Here is a 26,293-nt window from a genome sequence, read left to right on the forward strand (position 1 = left end):
TTCACAGGAGAAGACACAAGTTCCATACCAGAAATAGACGATGAACTAGGGGCTAAAAAGAGTAAGGAAATTAAGAGGATTAACATCAGCAGAAAAGAAGTATTGGCGAAACTTAAGAGACTAAAATCTGACAAATTCCCAGGGCCTGATGGCCTACACCCTAGCGTTCTAAAAGAGATAGCTGCAGAGATAGTGTATACGCCGGTTATGAATTTCCAAAATTCCTTAGATTCGCTTATGAATCCATTAGTTTGGAAGTTGACAAATGGCACACCACTTTTCATGAAAGGAGAGAGAGAGAAAAGAGAGAATTACAGGCAATTAGCCTAACATCAGTGGTTGGGAGAATGCTGGAACCTACATTAAGGAATTCTTAACAATGCATTTAGAAAAGCATAGTATAATTAGAACAGGTCAGCATGGTTTTACTAAAGGGAAATTCGGCTTGACAAATTTATTAGAGTTTTTTGAGGGTATAACTAATAGGCTAGATAGAGTGGAACCAGTACATGTAGTATACCTGGATTTCCAAAGGGCATTCTATAAGGTGCCACACAAAAGGTTCATAGGCAAGATAAGGGCTCATGGAGTTGGGGGTAATATTTTAGCATGGACAGAGGATTGGTTAATGGATAGAAAGCAGAAAATGGGCATAAACGGTACCTTTTCAAGCTGGCAGGTAGTGAATAGTGGAGTGCCGCGAGGATCAATGCCAGGGCGTCAACTATTTAATCTATATTAATCTATATTAATGACTTAGGTGAAGAGACAGAGAGCAATGTAATGAAGTTTGCTGATGATGCCAAGCTAGGTGGGAAAGTAAGTTGTGGGGAGGACACAGAGAGGCTGCACAGAGATATAGACAGGTTAAGCGAGTGGGCAACAAGGTGGCAGATGGAGTACAATGTAGGGAAGTGTAAAGTTCTTCATTTTTGTTGTAAGAATAGAAAAGAAGAATACTTTTTTTAAGAGTTGTGAAACTTGTAAGCATTGATGTCCAAAGAGACTTTGGTGTGCTTGTACACGAAAACAGCAAGTTAGCATACGGCAAGCAATTAGGAAGGCAAATGACATGTTGGCCTTTATTGCAACGAGGTTGGCGAATGAGGATGAAGAAGTCTTGCTCCATCTGTACAGGGTTTTGGTGAGACCTCATTTTTTTTATTCTTTCACAGGATGTGGGCATCGCTGGCTAGGCCAGCATTTATTTCCCATCCTTAATTGCCCTTGAGAAGGTGGTGGTGAGCTGCCTTCTTGAACCGCTGCAGTCCACGTGATGTAGGTACACCCACAGTGCTGTTAGGGAGGGAGTTCAAGGACTTTGACCCAGAGCCAGTGAAGGAACAACAATACATTTCCAAGTCAGGACGGTGAGTGGCTTGGAGGGGAACTTGCAGGTGATGGTGTTCCCATGTATCTGCTGCCCTTGTCCTTCTAGGTGGTAGTGGTCGTGGGTTTGGAAGGTGCTGTCTAAGGAGCCTTGGTGAGTTCCTGCAGCGCATACTGTGTGCAGTTTCGGACTCCATATTTAAGAAAGGATATACTTGCATTGGAGGTGGTACAGTGAAGGTTCACTAAATTGGTCCCTGGGATGAGGGGGGTTGTCCTACGATGGGAAGCTGAGTAAATTGGGTCTATGCTTTCTGGAATTTAGAAGTATAAGAGGCAAACTCATTGAAACCTACAAACTTCTGAAGGGGCTTGACAGGGTGGATGCAGAGAGATTGTTTCTGCCGGTTAGGGAATCTAAAACACGGGTTGTGAATCTTTGGGATTGTCTATCCCAGAGGGTTGTGGATGCCCCATTGTTGAATATATTTAAAGCTGGGATGGACAGATTTTTGGTCTCTCAGGGGTTTAAGGGTTATGGGGAGTGGGTGGGAAAATGGAGTTGAAGCCTAAAATCAGCCATGATCACAATGAATAATGGAGCAGGCACGATGGGCCAAATGGTCTACTCCCGCTCCTATTTCTTATGTGCTTGAGTTTTTGAGCTATTTACATAGCTCAGTTGGTAGCACTCTAGTCTCTGAGCTATGGAGGTTGCAAGTTCAACTCCAGGACCTGAGCACAAAAATGAAGGCTGATGCTCTGGTGTAGTACTGAGGGAATGCTGCACAGTCAGAGATGCCATCTTTCAGATGAGATGTTAAACTGAGGCCCTCACTCCCCTCTCAGGTGGATGTAAACAATCTCATGGTATTATTTTCAAGAAGAGCAGGGGAATTATCCAGTGTCCTGGCCAATATTTATTCCTCAATCAACATCACAAAAACACATCATCTGGTCATTATCACGCTGTTGTTTGTGGGAGCTCGCTGTGCACAAATGGTTGTTGTATTTCCTCCATTACACCAGTGACTACACTTCAAAAATACTTCTTTGGATGTAAAGTGCTTTAAGATGCTTGCCGGTTGTGGAAGGCATTATATAAATACAAGTCTTTCTTTCGTGCTTTTGTTTTTTGGTCTAAGCAATCCCCATTTACCCTAACATTTTGTCCTTGTCTGTCAACCAACTATCTATCCATGGGGCTACATCACTCCTTTTGCCATGCACCTGGACTTTTCCAGCAGGACCTGTGTTCAAATCCCTCCATGGCCCCACCCTCACCAACAGCACTCCCACCGCTCCCCTCCCACTGCACCTCTACCCACCCCCCCCAATTTCTCTAATCTCCAGCAGCTCACAACTCTTTGAGATATCTGTGTTCCTCTAATCCTGGCCTCTTGGGCATCCTCTATGTCCTCTTCCCCACCATAGGCTACTGTTGTAGGGTGGCCGAGTTGTACAATTAATGATAGAGTTGATCAGCACTTCTTGGGTTGAAACTTTAACTTATTTACAATATATTCAGCACCAACTATACCTGTGCTTTCAACTCCAACCCCATCTCTGCATTGACTGTTGAGGTAGCCCATGCTACTCTCCTATTGGTTACTACAGATCATGTGATCTTCCTTAACAAGTATTATTCTTAAAGGTACATTGCACACTAAATAAAACCATAATTACTACAGCTACCAAGGCCCTAAGCTGTGGAATAGGAACATAAACATACAAATATATGAATTAAGAGTAGGAGGAGGCCATTTAGCCCCTTAAGCCTGCTCCATCATTTAGTAAGATCATGGCTGATCTAATCGTGGCCCCAACTCCACATTCCTGCCTACCTCTGATAACCTTTTTTTTATGCCTTGGGTAAATGAGTTTGTTGGCCAAGTGAACTCTAACTGCATGCCTTCCTAGACTCTCATCAATTGCTGCTTGCGATCGATAATGGGGAGAGACTGATATAAGAATAAACAGTGATGGTTTATTGAGACATAGGGCAGAGCACCAGATCATATGTGCTCACTCAGAAACCTCCAGAACTAGGCTTACAGTTCCCAGTTGTCCATGCTGCACAGTGATTCGTCAGTGCTGTCACATGATCAGTATACGTGCATTGTCTTAAAGGGACACTTTCACTCCCTTGTTAGTCAAGAATCTATCTACCTCTGCCTTAAAAATATTCAATGCCCTTTTTCCCTCGATCTCTGGGGAAGAGAGATCCAGAGATTCACAACACTCTGAGAGAAAAAAATTCTCCTCGTCCCTGTCTTAAATGGGAGACCAATTCCCTCCATAAACCCTTCGACCTCCTTCCTTCTCTCTCTTCCATTAGGTTACAGATTAAAAACTACCTCTTTGACCAAAGCTTTTGGTTAACTGCCTTTCTGAGACCCTGTGTCAAAAAGGAGAAGGGAGTTAAAAGCTGGGAAATTGATAGTGAGTCAACAGACTCACAGCTCTCTGAGAGAAAAAATGTTTCCTAATCTCCATCTTAAAACGGGAGAACCCTTATTTTTAAACAGTGGAAGTGAATCGCTTGGGGCAGCTTCTCAACTCGCTAACGATTCCCCAGCTTTTAACTCCCTTCGTTCTAGACGGCAGCAGAGTGAAACTAGCCAGGGGGGTTTCGCTCAATTGCAGACTTTCATATGGGGCAGGCTGCCATTGATCACATACATGCATTTGCTTCACATACACTACATGCTAACACTGCTCTGTACCAGAACCAAAAGGGATTCCACTCTATCACGCAAGAGGCAACATCCTCTCAGCATTCACTTTGTCAAGTCCCCTCAGGATCATTTATGGTTCAACAAGATCACCTCTCATTCTCCCAAACTCCAATGGATACAGGCCAGCCTGTCCAACCTTGCCTCATAAGATAACCCCCTCGTGCCAGGAATCAGGCGAGTGAACCTTCTCTGAACTGTTCCTAATGCAATTATGTCCTTTCTTAAATAAGGAAACTAAAACTGTACACAATACTCCAGATATGGTCTCACCAACACACTATACAACTGTCGCAAAACATTCCTATTTTTATATTCCATTCCCCTTGCAATAAACAACATTCCATTTGCTGTTCTAATCATTTCCTCTACCTGCACACTAACTTCTCCTGATTCATGTACCAGATCACTCTGTACCACAGAGTTCTGCAATATAGACGCATGGACATTTACTGCACAGAAAGAGGCCATTTGGCCCATCGTGTCCACGCCGGTCAACAAAGATCTGACTACACTAATCCCATTTTCCAGTGCTTGGCCCATAGCCCTGGAGGCTATGGCACGCAAGTGAATATCTAAATACTTCTTAAATGTTATGAGAGTTTCTGACTCAGCCACCCTTTAAGGCATTTAAATATTATACTGCTTTTCTGTTCTTCCTGTCAAAGTGGACAAGTTCACATTTTCCCACATTATACTCCATCTACCAAATTTTTTCCCACTCACTTAACCCATCTATATCCCTTTGCAGAATCCTTATATCCTCTCCACAACTTACTTGCCTACCTATATTTGTGTCATCAACAACTTTAGAAACTATTGTCAGCTGTGGCTCAGTTCGTAGCACCCTCGCCTTTGAATCAGAGGGTTGTGGGTTCGTGTCCCACTCCCGGAAACCAAGAACTGTGATTGTACTCGAAAGAGTTGCAATCTGTGACTGTTGATAACTCGAAAGAGTTTCCCTTCATCTACATCATTAATATAGATTGTAAACAGGTGAGGCCCCTGCACTGATCCCTGTGGCACTCCACTCATTACATCCTGCCAACCCAAAAATGATCCTCTTATGGCCTACTTCTGTTCCTAATTCATATGTTCATAGGCATTTGGTTTCCTCTAATTAACCAATCCTCTATCTATGTAATATGTAACCCTCTATACCGTGAGTTCTTATTTTGTGTGGTAACCTTTAATGTGGCACCTTGTCAAATGTCTTCTGGAAACCACATCCAAAGGTTCCCCTTTATCCATGTTGCTTGTTACTTCCTCAAAGAACTCTAATAAATCAGTCAAGCATGATTTGCCTCTCACAAAACTACGTTGACTATTGCATTGAGATTTTCTAAGTGCCCCGTTATAACCTCCTTAATAGTAGATTCCAGCAATTTCTCTACAACAGATGCTAAGCTAACTGACCTGTAGTTTCCTACTTTCTCTCTCCCTTCTTTCTTGAGTAGAGGAGTCACATTCACTATTTTCCAATCTGATGGGACCTTTCCAGAATCTAGGGAATTCTGGAAAATCAAAACCAATGCATCTCCTATCTCAGCAGCCACTTCTTTTAAGACCCGAGGATGAAGTCCATCAGGTCCTGGGGTTTTGTCAGCTTTTAGTTCTAATGATTTTCTCAGTACCCTTTCCCTGGTATTTGCAATTTTTTAAAGTTCCTCCTTCCCTTTCACCTCCTGATTCACAATTATTTCTGGGATGTTATTTGTATCCTCTACAGTGAAGACAGATGCAAAATATTTGTTCAATTCACCCGCCATTTCCTTATTTTCCATTGTTAATTCCCCATCTCAATGTCTAGAGAACCAATACTCACCTTAATTACTCTTATCCTTTTAGATACTTGTAGAAATTCTTACTATCTGTTTTTATGTTTCTAGCTAGCTTTCTCTTGTACTCTAATTTTTCCCTCATTATTCTTCTAGTCATTTTTTTGCTGTTTTTTATATTCTGTCCAATCTTCTGATTTGCCACTAATCTTTGTGGAATTATATGCTGCTTCTTTCAATTTGATACTATCTTTAACTTCCTTTGTTAGTCACAGGTTGTGCGTCTCTCCCCTAGCCTTTCTTTCTCACTGTAATATATCTTTGCTGAGTGTTATGAAATATCTCCTTAAATGTCTGCCACTGCATCTCTACTGATCTATCCCTTAACCTAATTTCTCAGTTCACTTCAGTTCCTGACCTGTTCTTGTGGCCACTGTACTTACATGGCTAGTCCAGTTCAGATTCTGGACAATGGTAGCCTTGGATGTTGATAGTGAGGGATTCAGTGATGGTAATACCATTGAATGTCAAGGGGAGATGGTTAGATTCTCTCTTGTTGGAGATGGTCATTACCTGGTATTTGTGTGGCACAAATGTTACTTGCCACTAGTCAGCCCAAACGTGAATGTTGCCCAGGTCTTGCTGCATATGGATACAAACTGCTTGAGTATCTGACAAGTCACAAATGGTGCTAAACATTGTGCAATCATCAGTGAACATCCCCACTTCTGACCTTATTATGGAAGGAAGGTCACTGATGAAGCAGCTGAAGATGGTTGGGCCTGGGACACTACCCTGAGGAACTCCTGCAGTGATGTCCTGGAGTGGCAATGACTGACCACCAACAACCACAACCATCTTCCTTTGTGCTCGGTATGACTCCAACCAGGGGAGAGTTTTGCCCCTGATTCCCATTAAGTCCAGCTTTGCTAAGGCTTCTTGATGCCACACAGTCAAATGCCAAGGGTAGTCAGCCTCACCTCACCCCACCTCCTGAGTTCAGCTCTTTTGTTCAATTTGGACCAAGGCTATAGTGAGGTCAGGAGCTGAGTGGTCCTGGTGTAACCCAAACTAAGCATTAACGAGCAGGTTGTTGCTGCGTAGGTAGCACTATCGATGACCCCTTCCATCATTTTGTTATGATTGAGAGTAGACTGATGGGATGGTCATTGGCCGGATTGGATTTGTCCTACCTTTTGTAGGTATGAGATATCTTGGGCAATTTTCCACTTTGTTGGATAGGTGCCAGTTTTGTAACTTTACTAGAACAACTTGGCTAGTTTTGGAGTATGAGTCTTCAGTACTACGGCTGGAATGTTGTTGGGTCCATTGCTTTCACTATATCCAGTGCCTTCAGCCATTTCTTGATATCACGCGGAGTGAGTCGATTTAGCTGAAGACTGGCATCTGTGATCTCAGGGTTCTCAGGAGGAGGCTGAGATGGATCATCCACTCGGCTTTTCTGGCTGAGGATGGTTGCAAATGCTTCAGCCTTGTGTTTGGCACTGATATGCTCGACTCCCCCATCATTGAGGATGGGGGCATTTATGGCACCTCCTTCTCTGGTTAGTTTCATTTATTGACCACCATTTATGACCAGATGTGGCAGGACTGCAGAGCACCTCGCTCTGTCTGTCACATGCACAGTACTTGTGCTGAGATGCAACTTTTGGAGGTTTGCATGCCTGGTCTCTCAGATCAGCAAGGGTGCCACTTATGTGGTTTTACTTTTGACATCAGATGAGGACCAAGATGCCCAGCAGCAGTATTAGCAGCGCCAACAGAAACAGCAGCAACAGCCTGTTGCTCACAGGAGAGATGGGATGAACAGAGAGGTGCAGCTTGTAGGAGGCCATGCTGGCACCACGGGGCAGAGGGTGTCTCCTCAACATGTCAGGCAGAACACAGGTGTCTCAAGAAAGTCAGGCATGTCATGTTGGGTCTGGCAGATAACTGTAGCCTTCTGGTAGAGGATCTGCTGTGAAATGGACCTGGCGGCCACGCTTTAGCAGTGACTGTCAAAATCACCAGCGCCCTCAACTTCTCTAACTCTGGATCCTTCCAGGGCTCCACTGGAAACATTTGCCGGATCTCGCAGTCAGCCCCACACCTACCCCCACCAAAACTGCATAGGTCAGGTGACTGATCGCTGATTTTCCAGGGCCATTAGCTATGGGCGGAATTTCCTGGGCCCACTGGCGTTGGGCTTGTTTGATGACGTGAGTGGACAATATGGCGAGAAGGCCAAAAATCTGTTTCACGATGTCGTGAAGCCAGTTTGCAATTGTCTGCTCTGCCTGTCAATGGCAGGCCGTGCTTCCCACTATTGGACGTCAGGAACCTCACTGTAATACATCTGCATATCACTGTAAGGCCAGCTCGCTGGAATCATCCCCCCTGTGCTGGATCGTCCAGGCACGCTGGCGTGAATGCACACTAACGTGTTTCACAACTGTATATAGTGACATGCACCTGGTGAGCTACACTTCGCTCAGGACTTTGAGGTTTGTCTACCTACCTTGCTTCGGGCAGCACTCGCAGTCATCAGCGCCAGGCTTCACAGACAGCACCGCAACACTTTTAGGGAGGCTCACGGGCAGGTCTCTATTTATGAGACCAGCCATAAAGTGGGGGTGGCTTTTCAATGGCCACAGGTCTAGGGTTTGCTTGGGGAAGAGGGAGAAGTGGCCTCAGGCAAGGGAAGAGGCTGCAGGGTGAGAGCTGTATGGGGAAGGGGGGTATCCCAGGGTGTGTGTGGGGGCACATGTTGATCTGTGTAGTTGGCCTCAAGGTGGTGAAGGCTGAAGAGGCAGTCTCCGGAGGAGATGAGGCCAGATGGAGATGTGAGGGTGTGAGTGAGAGAGTAAGTGATGGTGCCCCTTGAGCTGGCAGTGAGTGAGATGCCAGTGGGTGTGTGCTGGGCTTGTGAGTGTGTGAGTTTAGAGTGATAAGATGGTTGCCTTACCCGGGCGACATGGATGAGATCATACATCCTCTCTCTGCATTGGATGGCACTGTACAGCTTCTGTGCAGCTTCTGTGCAGCGTTGGCACTGACCATCTCTGCCACCGCCTCCCAAGCCGGAGTAGTGACACTGATGGCCTCCTGTGGCTAGAGCGGGGCCAGAGGACATTGCGGCAGACTCCAACGGTGTCCGGAAGGCATCCCAGGAATGTGTTACTGAATCGGGTGGCTGCACTCTTCTTGGCTTTTTGGGCCGTGTCTTCATCGGAGCTCTTCCAGGCTGGAAGCACTGAGAGGTGTGCAGCAGTTACACTTTAACTATGGTACCCGGCGTGATGAAGCAGTGAGGTGATGGCATGGTGGGCGAATGAGAGCCTGCCCGCCATCGGAACGGCGTGTTTCCTGGGAATGCATGATTAATGAGGCGGGATTGGGATGACACGGTGTGAAAACCCTCCATTGCAACCGGCGGGTAAAACTCCTTTCTCCCACCCACTACCGCATTTAGTGCAAATCTGGGATGATTCCGCCCGATGTCAGCTTAATCACTGATGATGCCAGTCAGAGTGAGCGGGGACTCAGGTTTGCAGCTTTGGCTGTCTTCCCACAGGTTCGGTGTGTCATCAACCCCGTGCATATTGTCAATTAAAGCAGCTTGTGTAACGCGAATCTTACTTGCCACTTAACAGCCCAAGCTGATATATTGTCCTGGTCTTGCTGCATCTGGACACAGGCTGCTTCAGTATGAGGTGTTGCAAATGGAACTGAATGTTGTGAGGGGCTGACTGCAAATATATCGTGTAAAACTGGGAGTGTGGAGGTGAAGAGAAATAGGTTCTGAACACCCTGCTCTGAGTACCATCAGTAACAATCCAAATGTTTTCTTACAAATCATTTTCTCACCTGTATTAAAACCAATCTCATTGACCATTCTTTTCCAGGAGTTGTACAGCATCAGAAATTTATACTTGGCACCATCTATCTTTACTGACACATCCTTGGGATCAGAAATTGCCATTCTAACTCTAGAGAAAGGAATTAGAAGTTAAACATTAGACAACTAAGACAAGTCCAAACAAATTGAAAGTCAGTGTTAAAAACAGAATTAATAAAAACAGAAAATGCTGGAAAAACCTCAGCAGGTCTGGCAGTCCCCATGGAGGGAGAAACGGAGTTAATGTTCCGGAGTTCTGAAGAAGAACCGTACAGACTTGAAACATTAGGCGGGATTTTCCGATTGGCGAGTGGGGGAGGGGCCCGCTCACCGACGCGTAAAATGACGCGGGATGACGTTGGGCGGAACTCCCGACCTCACCCCGCGTCATTTCCATTTTCAGGTCGGTGGGGGCTCAGTCGAATCAGCTGCGCACCCGCCGACCGGTCAACGGCCTATTGAGGCCATTGAGAAACTAATTAAGGTCATTAATGGACCCGTCAAGCCTTAAGGTTGGCGGGCAGGCCGGGAGCCCCTGGCGGGCTTCGGAAAAAGCATAAACCTCATCCACGGGCGGGATGAGGTTTCATGAGGGTTTTTAAATCTTTAAGAAAGGTTTCAATAAAACTTTTGGACATGTCCAAACTCATGTGGCGCTGTCATGTGAGGGTACATGGCAGGGGACATTTTTAAACATTGCATATTAAAAGTTTTAAATCGGAGCCGATCTCCCTGAGGCAGCACTTAGCCTCAGGGAGATCTGTGCGCTCTTTCGTGCACATGCGTGAAAATGTGTACTCCCGGCTGAGGGAATCCCCCCCCCACCACCCACACAGGGAACGCAAAGCGCTTCCTGGAGGACGTCACGCTGGGCGGGCCTTAATTGGCCCACCCACGTAAAATGGTGGCACTTGCCTGCCCGCGCCCGCTCCTGCACTTCCCACCCCAATGGGGGAAAATTTTTTCCATTAACTTTGTTTCTCTCTCCACAGATGCTGCCAGACCTGCTGAGTCCTTCCAGCATTTTGTGTTTTTATTTCAGATTTCCAGCATCTGCAGTCTTTTGCTTTTAAAATAAAGTTACCTTTCTTGTGTAGTTTTCAGTTTCTGGAAAGAAAAGAAACACAAATATCAGTAGGTTCATCATCACGAGTGAAGGTTTACATAGACAGCTGGCATTTACCAGCCTCACTCAAAGAAACAGTATATCTAGTTTCATTTTGTTTATGTCTCTTTTAATTAAATTTTATCCACCCCTCATGGAACCATTCATTAATTCCACAGATTTTTTTTTACCTAGTCATAAGAGTTCTAATTATTAATTTCTTTGTTTTTTTTGGTGAGTGAAGATTTTGTGTTATGCAATGGATCAATGACCATAGCCCACACAACCCAGCAGCAAACACTCCCAGGACATGTACAACACAGGTTTAGATACAGAGTAAAGCTCCCTCTACACTGCCCCCATCAACACTTCCAGGGCAGGTACAGCACGGGGTTAGATACAGGGTAAAGCTCCCTCTACACTGTCCCCATCAAACACTCCCAGGGCAGGTACAGCACAGGGTTAGATACAGAGTAAAGCTCCCTCTACACTGTCCCCATCAACACTCCCAGGACAGGTACAGCACGGGGTTAGATACAGGATTAAGTTCCCTCTACACTGCCCCCATCAACACTCCCAGGGCAGGTACAGCACGGGGTTTGATGCAGGGTAAAGCTCCCTCTACACTGTCCTCATCAAACACTCCCAGGGCAGGTACAGCACAGGGTTAGATACAGGGTAAAGCTCCCTCTACACTGTCCCCATCAAACACTCCCAGGGCAGGTACAGCACAGGGTTAGATACAGGGTAAAGCTCCCTCTACATTGTCCCCATCAAATACTCCCCAGGGCAGGTACAGCACGGGGTTAGATAGAGGGTAAAGCTCCCTCTACACTGCCCCCATCAAACACTCCCAGGACAGGTACGGCACGGGGTTAGATACAGGGTAAAGCTCCCTCTACACTGTCCCCATCAAACACTCACTAGGTAGGTACAGCATGAAGTTAGATACAGAGTAAAGCTCCCTCTACAATGTCCCCATCAAATACTCCAAGCACAAGTACCACACAGGGTTAGATACAGAGTAAAGCTCCCTCTACACTGTCCCCATCAAACACTCACAGGGCAGGTACCACACAGGGTTAGATACAGAGTAAAGCTCTCTCTGCAATGTACTATCAATGCTCTTCAGCTGCGAGGACAGGGTCTCCTATAGTATGATTGTGCATTTTAATCCAGCCATCTTTATGATCGCTCAGAGTGAAATTGTCCATTCAGTGCCTATTAGTCTTCTGTGGTAGACTGAAGCCCACAAGAAACTTGATCAAGCCTGATACTGAACTTATGGATGTCAAATGTGCATTTGATTTGAGAGTTGGTTAGTGAGAATGAAGTGATCATTTGACTGTGAAACATTATTAGGTCTGTCCTTTATGATATTTGATTTCATTTAGTGGAAAGTAGAATTCTTACTGAACCAGAAGAGTTAAAATGGAAATCTCCAAAACTCAGTGTTGACTAACGATTCATGATGGACTCGTGTAGTGTGCACAAAGGTCAGCTGTCCTTGCTCAGACTCCGTCATTCACCTTTACTTAGCTGCGGCTGCGTAGTCAAGAGTTTTATGAACAGCAACTAATCAGCATTAAGTCCCAAAATGTTGTTTTGAAATATAATTGGATTCTCTAAGTGACAGATGTTGGTCCTGGTGAATAGAACACTTACAAACCATCACACGTCCCCTGGCTAAGGGTGGTTTCCAGTCAGTACTCCTGGAAATTGGAGCAATCTTTTCCAAATCTCTTCCCAATCTACCCCAGTGCTTTTTTGGAGCTGGAATGCTTGAGGTGTGCGAGACATGATTCGTTAATAAATTTATCCCCCCACCCCATACTCCCTATGTACAGATACCTCCGACTTTCTTTTGTCATTTCCCTGACATCTTGATTGAAGTTAGGACCAAGGGAGACAAAAATCACCAGTACACACCTGTGTTCTTACAACAGACACAAGAACCAACCAACTTAAGAGCAATTGATGGTGATGTGGCAGGTGTAGGAGTGATATTGGATGCATAGATGGCTGCCAATGTGTGTGACTAGGTATAAAATACTTAACCATTAGGAATAGTATGGCATCTTCCTGAGTAAGGTCCTCATTGAGTGATTGAATGGTGTCTGATAATGAAGTGGATTCGAAAGTCAGTTGCATGATGATTTCTTCCAGTACTGTAAAGCGCTTCCATGCATCATTGTGAAGTTCCTGCAAAATATTCTCCTCTTCCATTCTCAGGTATTCGTGAAGATGCACAAAGACCCTCCCAATGCGCTGCTCTGTCAGTGATACTTCATCCTAGAGAAAGTGACCACAGCACACAGTGTTAAACTGAGGACATGGAGGAGGCAGCAGGTGAGTGAGCAAAGGAAGGAAGGAGGGTAGGAGTGCGAAAGGACAGAAGAGAAAAGAGACACAGGGGCTTCTGTGGTTAAAATCCCCAAGTGGGTTAAGATTTGCCACTCACCCAATTTGGGTTTGAGTTTTGATTGGACCACCTTAACGTGATGAAGACGTAAGCTGGATGCAAAGCAGGACTGCCAATTCTGATTGGATATATTCCTGATGGTGTCATTACATGAGCTCATGTCTCCACTCACTTCACCTACACGCTCCTGCCATTGTGATCCATACTTGTAACGCATCACCTTCTAACAGTAAACAAATAGACTGTTCATGGACCAAACTGAATGATTCTTGACTGCCAGCCAAACAACTTTTTTTGCCCCATGTTTAATAGCTTTTGTAACTAATAAACAAATGTGTTTAAAGAATTTTTTTTTTTTAGAAACACCATTTATAATGCCTTCTGATTTTCTCCCAGGTTGCTCACTGCAGTGTCCTGGAATTTAATCAACCACAATGCAAATGCCTGGTTCTGCTTACCTCTCTCATGCCCTGGCCAATATTCATCTCTCAACCAACATCACTTGGATAGATAATCTTATGATAAGCACATTGCAGTTTGTGGGTCCTTGCTGTGTGCAACTTGGCTGTTGCATTTTGCCACATTACAGCAGTTACTACACTTCAAAATTACTTAAACGGGCCATGAAAGGTGCTATATAAATGCATGATTATTTTGTTCTTTCAATGTTAATTAAGGAATAGCCATCAAATCCTAACTCTTGCACCCATTCTGGGATATAGTTACCTGGGCACCAGGAAAACTACAGTGGCTGGTCTACGAGGTGATTTATTCACTGATTACAGACAACTCAATCATGATCTTGTACCCAGTCCCTATGTCCCCTCACCCAACACATTCTCAACTTCCAGTTGCTTGCCATTTTAATTCTCTATCCCAGCCCCACCATAATCTTTCTGTTCTCAGCCTCCTTCACTATTCCAATAAAGCTCAACAGAACTTGAGGAACAGCAAATCATCTTTCGATTAGGCATTTTGCAGCCTACTAGGCTCAGTGTGTTCAACAATTTCAGACTACAACCACTGCTCCCACTTTTTTTGATATTTGATAATGTAAAGTAAAAAATTATGAACTGCTAACTTCTAACACTATAACTTAAACTCTACCATCTTCTTAAACCCCTATACACATACACAAGATACATAAGACACACAAAACATGGATTTTAAGCTTGGGATAAAACAGTTCATTAACACCAACTGGAGTACAGGATTAGCTGGGTTGATTTTGATTGATGTCTTCCAAATTCCTTTCAGATTGTTGTTGATGACACGAGGTGGTCTCCCAGCACTTTCAGTCTGTGGTTAACTGGTTGAAAAACTTGCTTTTCAATGTCTCTACTGGTAATTTTTCCCCTTTTCCTCTTGACAGCCCACCCCTGGTTGAAGTGTTTCTGAAAGTGGAGCCTGTACCACAGCACAGTGGTGTTCCTCAGGACAATGTAGGCAAAGAGCAGGAGCAGACCAACCCTACAGCCCCAGCAATGTGGCATTCATCACAACAAGACCAGTGCAATGCTATGGCAGGTAGGCTATTTATGTTCCACTCACCTTGATGTGTATTCTAGTGTCTGAGGGACAAGGCAGCACCAGCCATCATGCAAGTAGGGCAGGAAAAACTATGGACCCTTACACTCTCCAAACATATCATCTTCTGAGCTTCACTTTCTTGCCCCTTGAATCACTAATGTCTTCAATGTTTCCTTTCAGAGAGAAGACAAAAGCACATATGTATCCAGGGCTCAATGCTGCCTTTGTCAGGCTCCTAATGCAACAGAGGAGGCGAAGGAGGGAGAGGTCAAGCAGAGCCAGAGCATGAACAGGAGGGTCAGGAGGAGAGACCCAGACAAGAAGGTGACGCGCCAGATCTGGGGTTTATCAGAGAAGAGTCTCCTATTTACAAATGAGTGAAAGGCAATGCTGTGCATGTCTGCACTTGTCCCGAGCTCTGGTACATCACATATGCCACATTCTTCGTGAAGACCTGACTCCACATGGAGTTGGAGGGTATCTCCTGCCAGTGGCTTTGAAGGTGACCACTGCACTCAATTTCTTGGCCTCCGGTTTGTTCCAAGGATCAACAGACAACCTGTGCAGCATCTCTCAGTCCACAACATACCGATGCATAAAGGAGGTCACAGATGACCCTTACAGGAAGTCCATCATTATGTCAAGTTGCTCTGGACGAAGATAGCCAGGCTGCAAGATTCACCGGCTTTGCCGCCAACTAATGATGCAAATACGGCTGCGACTGAGATGTGGACATGCCGAGGGATCTCCTCCTCCCGGGCATCTCTTTTTCTTCTGCCACAACCACTGAAGAGACACAAATACCGCTAGAATATCGATGCTGATGAGCTGCCCTCACTCAGTGGTGTTTCCCGAGGAAGAAGGGTAGAAATGCTTACATCACACATTTCCAATAAAGATTTAAACACATCTCCCTGACATCACACAAGGGGTGCAGATACTAGTTCAACTGAGGTTGACATCACAGGGATGTGAATCTCTCAGTGGGACACTATCACTGAGTGGGAGGATGGCTAAACCTTGACATAAGAGGATTCTAAAGTACAAAATCACAATATCTTCAGTTGCCAAAAACATTCACATAACCATCAAATGTATTTACAGAAGTTCAATTTCTTTACATATATAGCACATAGACCTAAAAGTGACATCAATTTTTCTTACATTTCCTAACCCTACTGCTACGCCTGGTTGCAGCCCCAACAGAGGTGGAGGCAGCTGTTGACTGCTACGTCCTGATGTCTGTGATGACCTTGGCGGACGTCCTATTGTGGCCCCTGGCCTGGAGGGCCCCGGCCTGATAAGGGTCATCTGCTCAGGGGCTAAAGCGCCCTTGGCGGCCTGAGAAGCTGGAGTGGATGAGGTCATAAGCAGAGGGGGTTGTGAGCAGATGCACAGCCTTGGAGTGTCCTGAGAGGAGGCCCCCGGGGTGTCCGGCTGACACTTATCCTCCCTGTGGACGCCTGAGGGCCCCTCCCTGACTCCTGCATGAGATAGTGCACCCGAAGGGGGGTCAAGGTGCCTCGTCCCCATGTTGCCTACATCCTGATGGTGCCCACCAGGGTGTGTGGCCATGGTGTGCAGGGCCCAGTGTAAATCTGACATCTGCTGGACTAAGGTCTCCATGGTGATTGCCAGTTTTCCCATGGTGACCTCGAGGCACTTGCATGTTGGAGCCACGACATCGGAAAGAATGTTGACAGACTCCTCCATCGTTCACTCTAGTCTGCTGAGTGACTGTCGAAACTCTGCCTGATGCTCCGCTGCCTATCATTGTATCTTCAGCATCGAGTTGGTGGCCACTTCCAGAGGCTCATTATCTGTCTTGGACTGAGTGGATGGCTTGTCCCCAGCAGCCCTCCGAGTGTCAGAGACCTGGGCTGTTCCTGCCTCCGACTGCTGCAGGGACGTGTCAGTGAGGTGTTCCCCAGAAAGTAAGCCCGAGCCTAATCTACAGCTGTGTCCCACCGATGTGTGTGTCTCTGAGCTGATGGAGGTGCATGTGAGCGCTGTGATGGTTCTTCCAGAGCTTCATCTTCGGACGGTGTCTGGGGGCAGGGGCTGGTGCTCAGCTGGGCTTGGGGACCTTGATCTGCTGGGCCTGGAAAATAGAAAAGAGAGTTTCAGTTAATGAGCATGAAGCTAGATAAGACTGCACGTGGCTCACTGTGAATATCAGGATTTGATGAAGTCATGGACCTGTGATGCGTACTAGGTTGCTGGGAGAGGTTGATCTCCCCTTCCCCGCGGGATCCCTGTTGCCCCCAGCCAGCTCAGCTGCAGCCCCCTCAAACTCAGTGAGGGCGATGATGTCAGCCGTCCCTCCCCTGGTCTGTGCTCTCACGCCTGTTGTGCGCCAGCTTGGCCTGTATGAAGAAGAAAGTAAGGCATGTGATGAGAAGGGAGGGAGCAGAGGTTGGGTGAGATGCATGTCCCCTGTGTGTGGTGAGCCCTCCCCAGAAGGGCCAGAGGATGGAGTTTGAGCAACATGATCGATGGGATGGTGGTGATGTGAAAGTCTCAGTGAGAGAATAAGTGTTGATATGTGCCCCCCACTAATGGTTTTGTTAGATCCCTGAAGAGAGTGGCCATTTGAGTGCAGGATGCCATAATGAGAGTTTGATGCTGGAGGGAGTTGAAGGATGACTTACCCTGGTGGAGCGGATGAGATTAGTCATACCTGCTCGGTGACAGCCTCCCAGGCCGGAGGGCTGAGGCTGCTGTGGCTCCTGCAGCCATCCCTGGAATAGAGCACTAGCCTGTGCACCTACGCTCCTCTGATCAAGGTCTGGAGGGCCTTGTGGGTGAAACGGGGCGCCGCCTCCTTCTTGAGGCTCTTGGCCTTTCTCTTATGGGCTGCGGACATCTCTGGTGGGCTGGAGAGAGTGAGATTGCGTGTTGGACTGGCGTTTAAATACGGCACCCTGACCTTCGAACCCGCTAACTGGCTGCAGGCAGAGAAATCAGCTCCCGACCTGCCAGGTGATTTGGATCGATATGAGCTTGTGAATAATTAATGACCCTCCGAGGGTGGAATCGGGCGCGAGTTCCCGACATTCCAACTAGCGGGGTGGGTGCTGCTGAAACGGCCCGCTCCCTCACTTGGTCTCATAAAAAATTCCGCCCACTATCTCGGTTTCTCTGTCCACAGATGCTGCCGCACCTCCTGAGTACTTCCAGAATTTGCTGTTTTTAACCCTCAGTCTCTAGCCTGAGTCGCCAGTTAGCAATCAGGAGCTGGAATCTTCAATGGTTTCTTCAGCCAATTGCTCATTAAAGGGATATCACTTGATAGTTACACTGACAACATATAATGGTTGCTCATCAATCTACTCCCAAGCTGTGCTCACTTGGTGTATTCTGCTTGTAAGATCCGATTAGATATGTTGGATAAAGAGAACCAGCTCAGAGATACAGGATGGAGCATTGATAGGCAGAGTAATTCAGCAAAGCATGAGAGACACCTAACATATTAGTTTCTGAGCCAAGGGATCTGATCCATCATCGGCACTGTCTAAGGAGTTCAAGAGATGGTCCAAACTCCTTGGAGTGAAGTTGAACATCCTACCTTTTGATTAAGATTGGTATTACAGGCTTGTAATTTCACAGGCTGGGTCAATACTCACGCACCATCAACTGGGTCAGGTTCTCCTCGTAGTTGGCCTTTATTATTTGGTGATGGATATGCTTCTTTTTTAATGATTCCAGCATTATAGCTAGTTCATGCTGAAAGGAAAAAAAAAACACACATCTTAGTAACGATCTCACCGGCCTGAGAAATAGCCTGCCAAAGATAAATTGCTGCCCCAGGACTCCACATCCAAGCCATATAATGGGAACTGAAAGACCTGATCTTTTGTCATATAGAATTACATGACAGATTTTCACAAGTATATTTGGAAAAAGAGGCTGGTCAGGAGCAGTGTGGGTCCACTGGAAACTGATAACAGTAATATTGCCAATGAAAATAAGGAAATAGCGGAAATAGTGTTGTGCCAGTATTTACAGTGGAGTACCTTCCAAAGAAACTAGTATTAAATTGGGGAGGGGTGGGTGTCAGGGACCCACCAAAATTAGCATAAAGAAAACAACTATACTGAAGGAAATAATAAAATAACAAATAGTCACTTGATAGGACGGAACTTGAGTATTGCTGAAATAAGATACATTCTGTCGAAACTTTTCATCTTGTACTGTTCAGGACAGATGCAAGAATGCCAAATTTCAAATCGAGCAACAATTTATACTACATGAGAAAATGGTGCCATTTCGTTGGCAAGTTGGCTCTGATTGTTTGAGGTGTTGCCATGCAGAATGCACCAGAGAACTATTGTCCCACACACTTTTGTTTAATTCAAAAAAGGCTCAATGCCTGGACATGTTACTTTTGCCTGCAGGGGACAGGTCCCTGCGTATGAATATATGTAGCTTCTAGCAGGTATAAGTGAGCCACATTGCGAAACCGACTGAAAATCTTAAACTTGTTGTTCGTGTAATTCTTAGCACATTCAGGATTGTTCAGCAAGTGCTCTCCAATTGCGGAATCACATATAATGTTAGACATTATGCTCTTTGTTTTGCAAGCACAGGCTGGTTGAGTATGGTCAGCACCCTACCTATTGCGAAAGGTAATCTCGTAAATAGGGCCTGAGCCCTATGTGTTTGTCCTGATGAGTGCAAGATGAAAAGCTTTGACAGCTTGTCCCATTTTTCAGAAAACTAATAACACTAACGTCCCAGCATTTTAAAGGATCTAGGTGAGAATATTGTGGATGCTCTAGCTGAGATTTTCTACAGTTCTCATGATTCGGGAACCATTCCTTTGGATTAGAAAATTGAGCACATCACTCTGTTAGTTAAGAAATGTGACAGAGGAAATGCTGGGAATTATGAGCAGTTAGCCTAATATCTGTTGTCAGGAAATTACCGAGTCTCTATTTAAATTTGGGTGACTGAACACCTCGTAAATTTTCAGCTGACCAGACAAAGCCTGACAAACCTGCTTGAATTCTTTGCTGAGGTGACTAAAGTAATGGACAGGAGAATGTCTATGGATGTTATTTATATGGACTTCCAGAAGTATTTGAAAAAATCCCTCGTTAGAGACTGGTGTCTCCCCACGATGGAAAGAGCTGCCATCACTTGAATCCTGATCGACACTAACACCCCCCCTCCACCCGCACTGGGATCTACTTGATTGGCCCCAGCAACGTCCTTCCACCTACTTTGAATTATGACCTCCTCCATTGATTCTCACTGGAGACTGACTCCTAGTGGTGCTGATTGGGACTGGAGAACTATGAGCCATTTGATTGTCCAGCAGCTCTTGGAGCAGGACATCCTCCCTCATGGGGTTGGGAGCCACGACCTCAGGCAACTAATTGCCTAGGCCACGCAAAATAGCATCGTGGCAGCACACCTTAATGGGAGTGCAGTGTAGATTTATCAGACCTATTCCATAATGCCTGACTCCAAGAATTAAATTAAGATGAGATATTATACAAATTAGGGTTGTATTTCACGAAATTTCATGAATGTCAAGGTGATTCGATCAAAGCTTAACATTTTAAGGGGAATAGATAGAGAAACTATTTTCACTGATTGTGGAGTCTAAGATGAGGAGATTATGGTCTAAAATTAGAGACAGACCTTTCAGGAATGAAGTTAGGAGTCACTTCTACATGCAAAGGGTGGTAAAAGCTTGGAACTCTCTTCTGCAAAGAGTAATTTATTCTAGCTCAAACTGGTAATTTTAAGACTGAGATTGAGAGATTTTGGGCTCAATTTTACATGGAGGTGGTGGCCTCACTCACTGGCTGGGAATTGGGGACTGATCCCGCCTCTTCTGGTCTGTGAAGCCATGTTGCTATTTTGCGTGACTTAGGCAATTAGTTGCCTGAGGTCATGGCTCCCAACCTCATGAGGGGGGAATATCCTGCCTCCAAGAGCTGCTGGACAATCAGATGGTTCGTAGCTCTCCAATCTCAGTCAGCACCATCAGGAGCGATGGCCACTGCTGGGACTGGAGTCAGTCTCCGATGAGAATCAATGGAGGAGGTCATAGTTCAAGGTAAGTGGAGGGATGTCGCTGGGGCCAATCAGGTAGATCACAGTGCAGGCGGGGGCTGGGTGTCAATTGGGGTTCAAGTGGTGGCAGCTGTTTCCATTGGTGGGGGGGCCCTCCATGGGGCACAGTATGCTTGAACAGGAAGGACCCCATCTCAAGCCTGCAGACTAGTGGCATCAGCATGTTGGTAAAATACCAGCAGTGGTGGGAGGAGGCCCTCAAGTGGCCATTAGTTGGCCATTCAAGTGCCCCAATTGGTCCAAGGCTGGGTGGGGTGCCAAAAGCCTACCCTAATGCTAGTAGACTACCAGGAGTGGAGGGTAAGCGATGAACATGGGTGCCCCCTGCAACATCCCACCAATTTTACGCACCTCCCTGCCTGCAAGCTAAATCCTGAGATGGGGCTGTGGGGGGTGTAAAATCCTGGCCTTTGTTAACTGAAGGTACCAGGGGATACAATGCATTGGAGTTAGGTTGTAGAATCAACATGATATCATAGAATGGTAAAACAGGCACGATGGGTTATGGTTTACTCCGGTTCCTATATCCCTATTGTTCTCATAGGACATAAGAAATAGGAATAGAAGTGACCAATATGATCCTTTGAGCTTGCTCTGCCACTTGATAAGATCCCTGTTGAACTTTTACATCAACTTCACTTTCCCACCCCATTCCCATATCCCTCAATTCCTTTACTGTCCAAAAATCCATCAATTTCATTCTTTAGTATATGAGTCACATGCTCATCCACAGCCCTCTGACAGATTTTCAGCCCTCTGAACTAAGAAATTTCTCCCCATGTCAGTCCTAAATGGCTTACTCCTTATCCTGAGACAATGCTCCCTAGTTCTACGCTCTCCAGCCAAAGAAAACAGCTTCTAAGTATTTAACCTGTCAAGCCCACTAACAATTTTATACATTTCAATGACATGAGATCATCTCTCTCTCAGTTTTCTAAACCCCAGGATAGGCCAATTCTACCCAATCTCACTTCGTAAATCCAGCTACAAATCTAGTGAACAATCGTTGCACGACCTTTAAGGGGTCATAGCCTTCCTTAGCTAAGGGGAGCAGAAGTGTACACACTATTCCAGGTGTAGTCTCAGCAAAGCCTTCTATAATTGCAGAATCCGAAAAACGCCACTCAGCCCAGCTCTTCTATGCCTACTTTACGCTCCACCTGAGCCTCTTTCCACACTATTTCACCTAACTCTTTCACCAAATCCTTCAACTCCCTCCTTCCTCATTTGTTTATCTAGCTTTCCCTTAAATCCCTTTGGGGGAGATGGTGACATAGCGGTAATGTCACTGGACTAGTAATCCAGATTCCCAAGATAATAGTCTGGCAGAATTTGAATCCAATTAAAACATTTAGAATTATAAAGCTAGTCTCAGTAATGGTGACCATGAAACTATCATTGATTGTTGTAACCCTTATGCCTTTTAGGGAAGGAAATCTACTGTCCTTACTTGGTCTGGCCTACATGTGACTCCAGACCCAGAGCAATGTGGCTGACCCTTTAAATGCCCTCTGAAATGTTCAATTCAATGGCTAACAAATGCTGGCTTTGCCAGCAATGCCCACATCCCATGAAAGAAAATAAGAATGTATCTGTGCCATTCACCTCAATTACTCCTTGTGATATCATGTACCAGAGTCTAACCACTCTTTGGGTAAAGATGTTTCTCTTGAACACTTTATTAGCTTTGGGGAGGATGGCCCTGCACTACTGACCTTTGAGCCAGACTGCAAATAGAGAAATTCTATGATCTTCTCATTATATCAGTGGAGATAAGAGCAGTACTAGCATTCTGTAAACATATATATGAATAATTTGGAATGTGTATAAATTGAAAGCTACACATGGCAAAACTTAAGATGGCTGGCTGGCTCCAGGTTGTCCACGTCTAAGGAGATAATTTTTGTCCTTGATGCCAGGTTGCTTGTGGCTCAAGGCCAGGAAGACATTGTTTGAGGTGTGGGCATTCGCTCTTCAGCTTTGACTCTTGGAGGAGCCATTAAGTCATTTGGGCTGTAAATTCAATCCGTATTACCTGGAATTACTGTGAACGCCAGTGGGATGTTCTTGCCCTGGGAGGTGGCCCACAGTGGCTGGAGCTGGAGAGTTACAAATTGCTGTAAAAAATGTTTATTGTTGTTTGAACAGTGCAGTCCACTTCTGTCATTAGATCAAAACTTGTGCTCTTATCTTTGTGCCTGTTACTTCATTTCTATAAATAGAATTATATAGAATATACAGCACGGAAACAGTCCATTTGGCCTGACCAGTCCTCGCCAGTTATGTTCCCCTCTAATCTCCTCCCGCTTGAACTTTAGGCATAACCCTCTATTCCCTTCTCCTTCTTATGCTTATCTAAGTTCCCCTTAAACGCATCAACACTATTCACCTCAGCTGCTGCCTGTGTTAGTGAGTTCCACATTCTCACCACTCTTCTGAATTCCCTATTTGATTTCTTGGTGACTATCATATATCCATGGCCTCTAAGTTTTGCTTCTGCCTCACAAGCATAAACACGCACTCTGTGTCTACTCTATCAAAACCTTTCATAAACCTTTCATCTCTAATAGCCTTCCCTTTCCAAGAGAAAAGAGACCAGCCAATTCCCTGATGGGTAAAACCTCACAGTTCCAGCATCATCCTTGTACAGCTTTTTGCATCTTCACTTTGATATCCTTGTAAAATGTCAAGCAGAACAGTACACAATATTCCAAATGAAGCCCAATCAAACTTCAAAACAAGTTTAGTATAAATTCGCTATCTTTCTATTACACCCTCTTGAAATAAACCCTTGTGTTTGGTCTGCTATTTTAAAAAAATGGTCTTATTAATCTGTGCCTTTACTTTTTACTGATTTGAGTGTTTGTATTCCCAGATCCATTTGTTCCTCTGCCCAATTAGATTCTTATTTTCTAAATAATAAGTAACCTCCTTATTTTTCTTACAAAAATGTAATAATTCACAGAGTCACAGAATCTTTACAGTGCAGAAGGAGACTATTTGGCCCATCGAGTCTGCACTGGCTCATTGAAAGAGCAAACTATCTAGTCCCACTCTCCTGCCTTATCCCTGTAACCTTGCACATTCTCTCTTTTCAAATAGCAATCCAATTTCCTTCTGAATGCCTCCATCGAACCTGCCTCCACCACCCTTTTAGGAAGTTCGTTCTAGACTCCAACCACCCGCTGGGTGAAAATCTTTTTCCTCACATCACTTCTACTTTTGCCCATTATTTTGAATCCGTGCCCTCTAGTTCCTAATGTATTCTCGAGAGGGAACCGTTTCTCACCATTTACCCTGTCCATACCCCTCAGGATCTTGAATACCTCCATCAAGTCTCCTCTCAGCCTTCCCTTCTCCAATGAAAACAGACCCAACTCTCCAATCTATCCTCATAGCTACAGTTGTTTATCCCTGGAATCATTTTTGTGAATCTCTTCTGTATTCTTTCCAATGGTAATAGACAACAGGGAAATGGCAGAGAAACTAAACAATGGACGGAATCGTTCCAGATTTGCACTAAGTGCAGTAGTGGGTGGATAAAGTAACATTTTACCTGCTGACCGCAATGGCGGCTTCTCATGCCGTATCATCCCAAACCCATCACATTAACTATGCATTCCCAGGAAACATGCCGTTTCGATGGCGGACGGGCTCCGATTTACCCACCTCATCTCTTTATCATGCCAGGTGCCACACTCAAAGTGCAGCTGCGCACATACCTCTCTGTGCTTCCAGCCCAGGACTGCTATATTTAAGACATGGTCCTGAAAGGCAAGAAGACTGCAGCCCCAGGTTTAGTGATGTGTCCCTCAAGCGCCTTTTGGATGCTGCAGAGGCCCACTGTGATGTCCTCTACCCCAACTCTGGCCGCAGGAGGGGCACATAGTGCATTCACAACTTCCCACATACCACACAATGCACATTCTATTCACCCGTACTGCTTTGCCATACCTTAACTTTACAAACTATTTATTATAAGTAGAATAACTTACCAGTTACTCATCAATCAGCTTCTTCCACTGCACTGATGTAAGAAACAAATACTGGAGGGTGAAAAAGGTAAAAAAGGTACACCACCTTCCCCCCTTCACCAAATTAACTAATTACAGCTGCTCTCCAGTAGAGATTATTTATCACTGCCTAGGGCTGGTAGAAACTTACTTTACTTACACAGTAAATATCAGTTCAATGCTAAATGCAGATAAGACTAGATTTTTAGAAAGAGATTGACCCTTAAGACTCCCTCACTCACCAAGCTCCTAGCTTCACACTCAATTCAAGCTGCACTTGCTAATTATATGCCCCTTCTGCAAGTTTATTAATGTATTTTTATCATTTGTTGCAGTCCTCTTCAGTATTGACTCTCCCCAAAAGGTGTTTAATCAGCAAGTTTAGAAATAATGGCCCAGATCTTCTAGTTTCTGGATGGTCAGAGACTAGATGTACTCTGGAAAATGCACTACAGTGCCCCTCAATGGAAGGACCCCATAGGAATTTCCCAGCAAGTTTGAACTTCCAATGGGCAATTCCCCTGCTCCTTCTGAAAAATGCTCCAACTCTGATTTAAAGTCGGAGACTTTGAGAGGTTCTAACTCAGTTACCTGGATAGTCATCCAGGAAATGTCAGTCAGAAAAAAACTAGTCTAACTCCTAGATAACTATACAACTGACTCCCCAATCACTCGCACTGACAACCACACCCCCCACCGCCGAAGGGCCCCTTGACCTCCGTGACTACCTCCTTGACTCATCCAGACTATTGCCCTGAACCCCCCAACTCACCCCCAACCTAATGTGACTACCCCTTGATGCTCACTGACTTCTCCCTGGCCCGACCTGACTAACCCCCTATCAGCCGACTGCCCCCCCGACCTGACTTGATCCGACCCCACCACCCAATTCCTTCTGACCCCCCGATCCGACCTGAATAGCCTGAGCTGACAACCCTTCTCGACCCAACCTGACTGCCACAAGAACCCACCTACGCACTCAGCCACCTGCTACCCTACACACCTCATCCACTTGCCACCCTACCCACCTGTCACTCTACTCCTTTGCCCACTTATCTTACCCAGCCTACACCTTCACCCACCCTCGTCCCTTACCCACCCTCCCCCTTACCCTACCCCCTTACCCAATTACCTTACCCATCCTACACACTTACCCAATTACCTTACCCACCCTACACACTTACCCAATTACCTTACCCACCCTACACATTTACCTTCTCTCCGTAGTTTTCAAAGAAGTTTTGGGACGTTTAAACACTGCACCCCTGCGTGGCCTCTGCACAGATTCTCTCCGCTGTTCCCTCCGAGCTTTGCTGCAATCAGTCGGTTTTGCAGAATCTTCCATCAAAGGTTGGCCAGAAAAATCGGAAGAAGGCAAGTAGGTACCTTTTTGTCT

The 26,293-nt window shown here is 45.4% G+C and overlaps 1 protein-coding gene across 1 annotated transcript in view; it reads right to left on the reverse strand.

Moving 5' to 3' along the window:
• The window catches only part of LOC144667700 (E3 ubiquitin-protein ligase TRIM39-like), a 48,890-nt gene that overhangs the window by 13,828 nt on the left and 8,769 nt on the right, over positions 1-26,293 (reverse strand). Inside the window, exons 2-5 of the mRNA XM_078529152.1 lie at positions 18,428-18,523; positions 13,015-13,137; positions 10,825-10,847; positions 9,710-9,831 (exon numbers count right to left, since the gene is read on the reverse strand). Of these exons, the coding sequence (XP_078385278.1) occupies positions 9,710-9,831; positions 10,825-10,847; positions 13,015-13,137; positions 18,428-18,523 (364 nt within the window). The remainder of the gene's footprint in view (positions 1-9,709; positions 9,832-10,824; positions 10,848-13,014; positions 13,138-18,427; positions 18,524-26,293) is intronic.

This window comes from Cetorhinus maximus, chromosome 25, assembly GCF_964194155.1.
Source record: "Cetorhinus maximus chromosome 25, sCetMax3.hap1.1, whole genome shotgun sequence".
Lineage (NCBI taxonomy): Eukaryota > Metazoa > Chordata > Chondrichthyes > Lamniformes > Cetorhinidae > Cetorhinus > Cetorhinus maximus.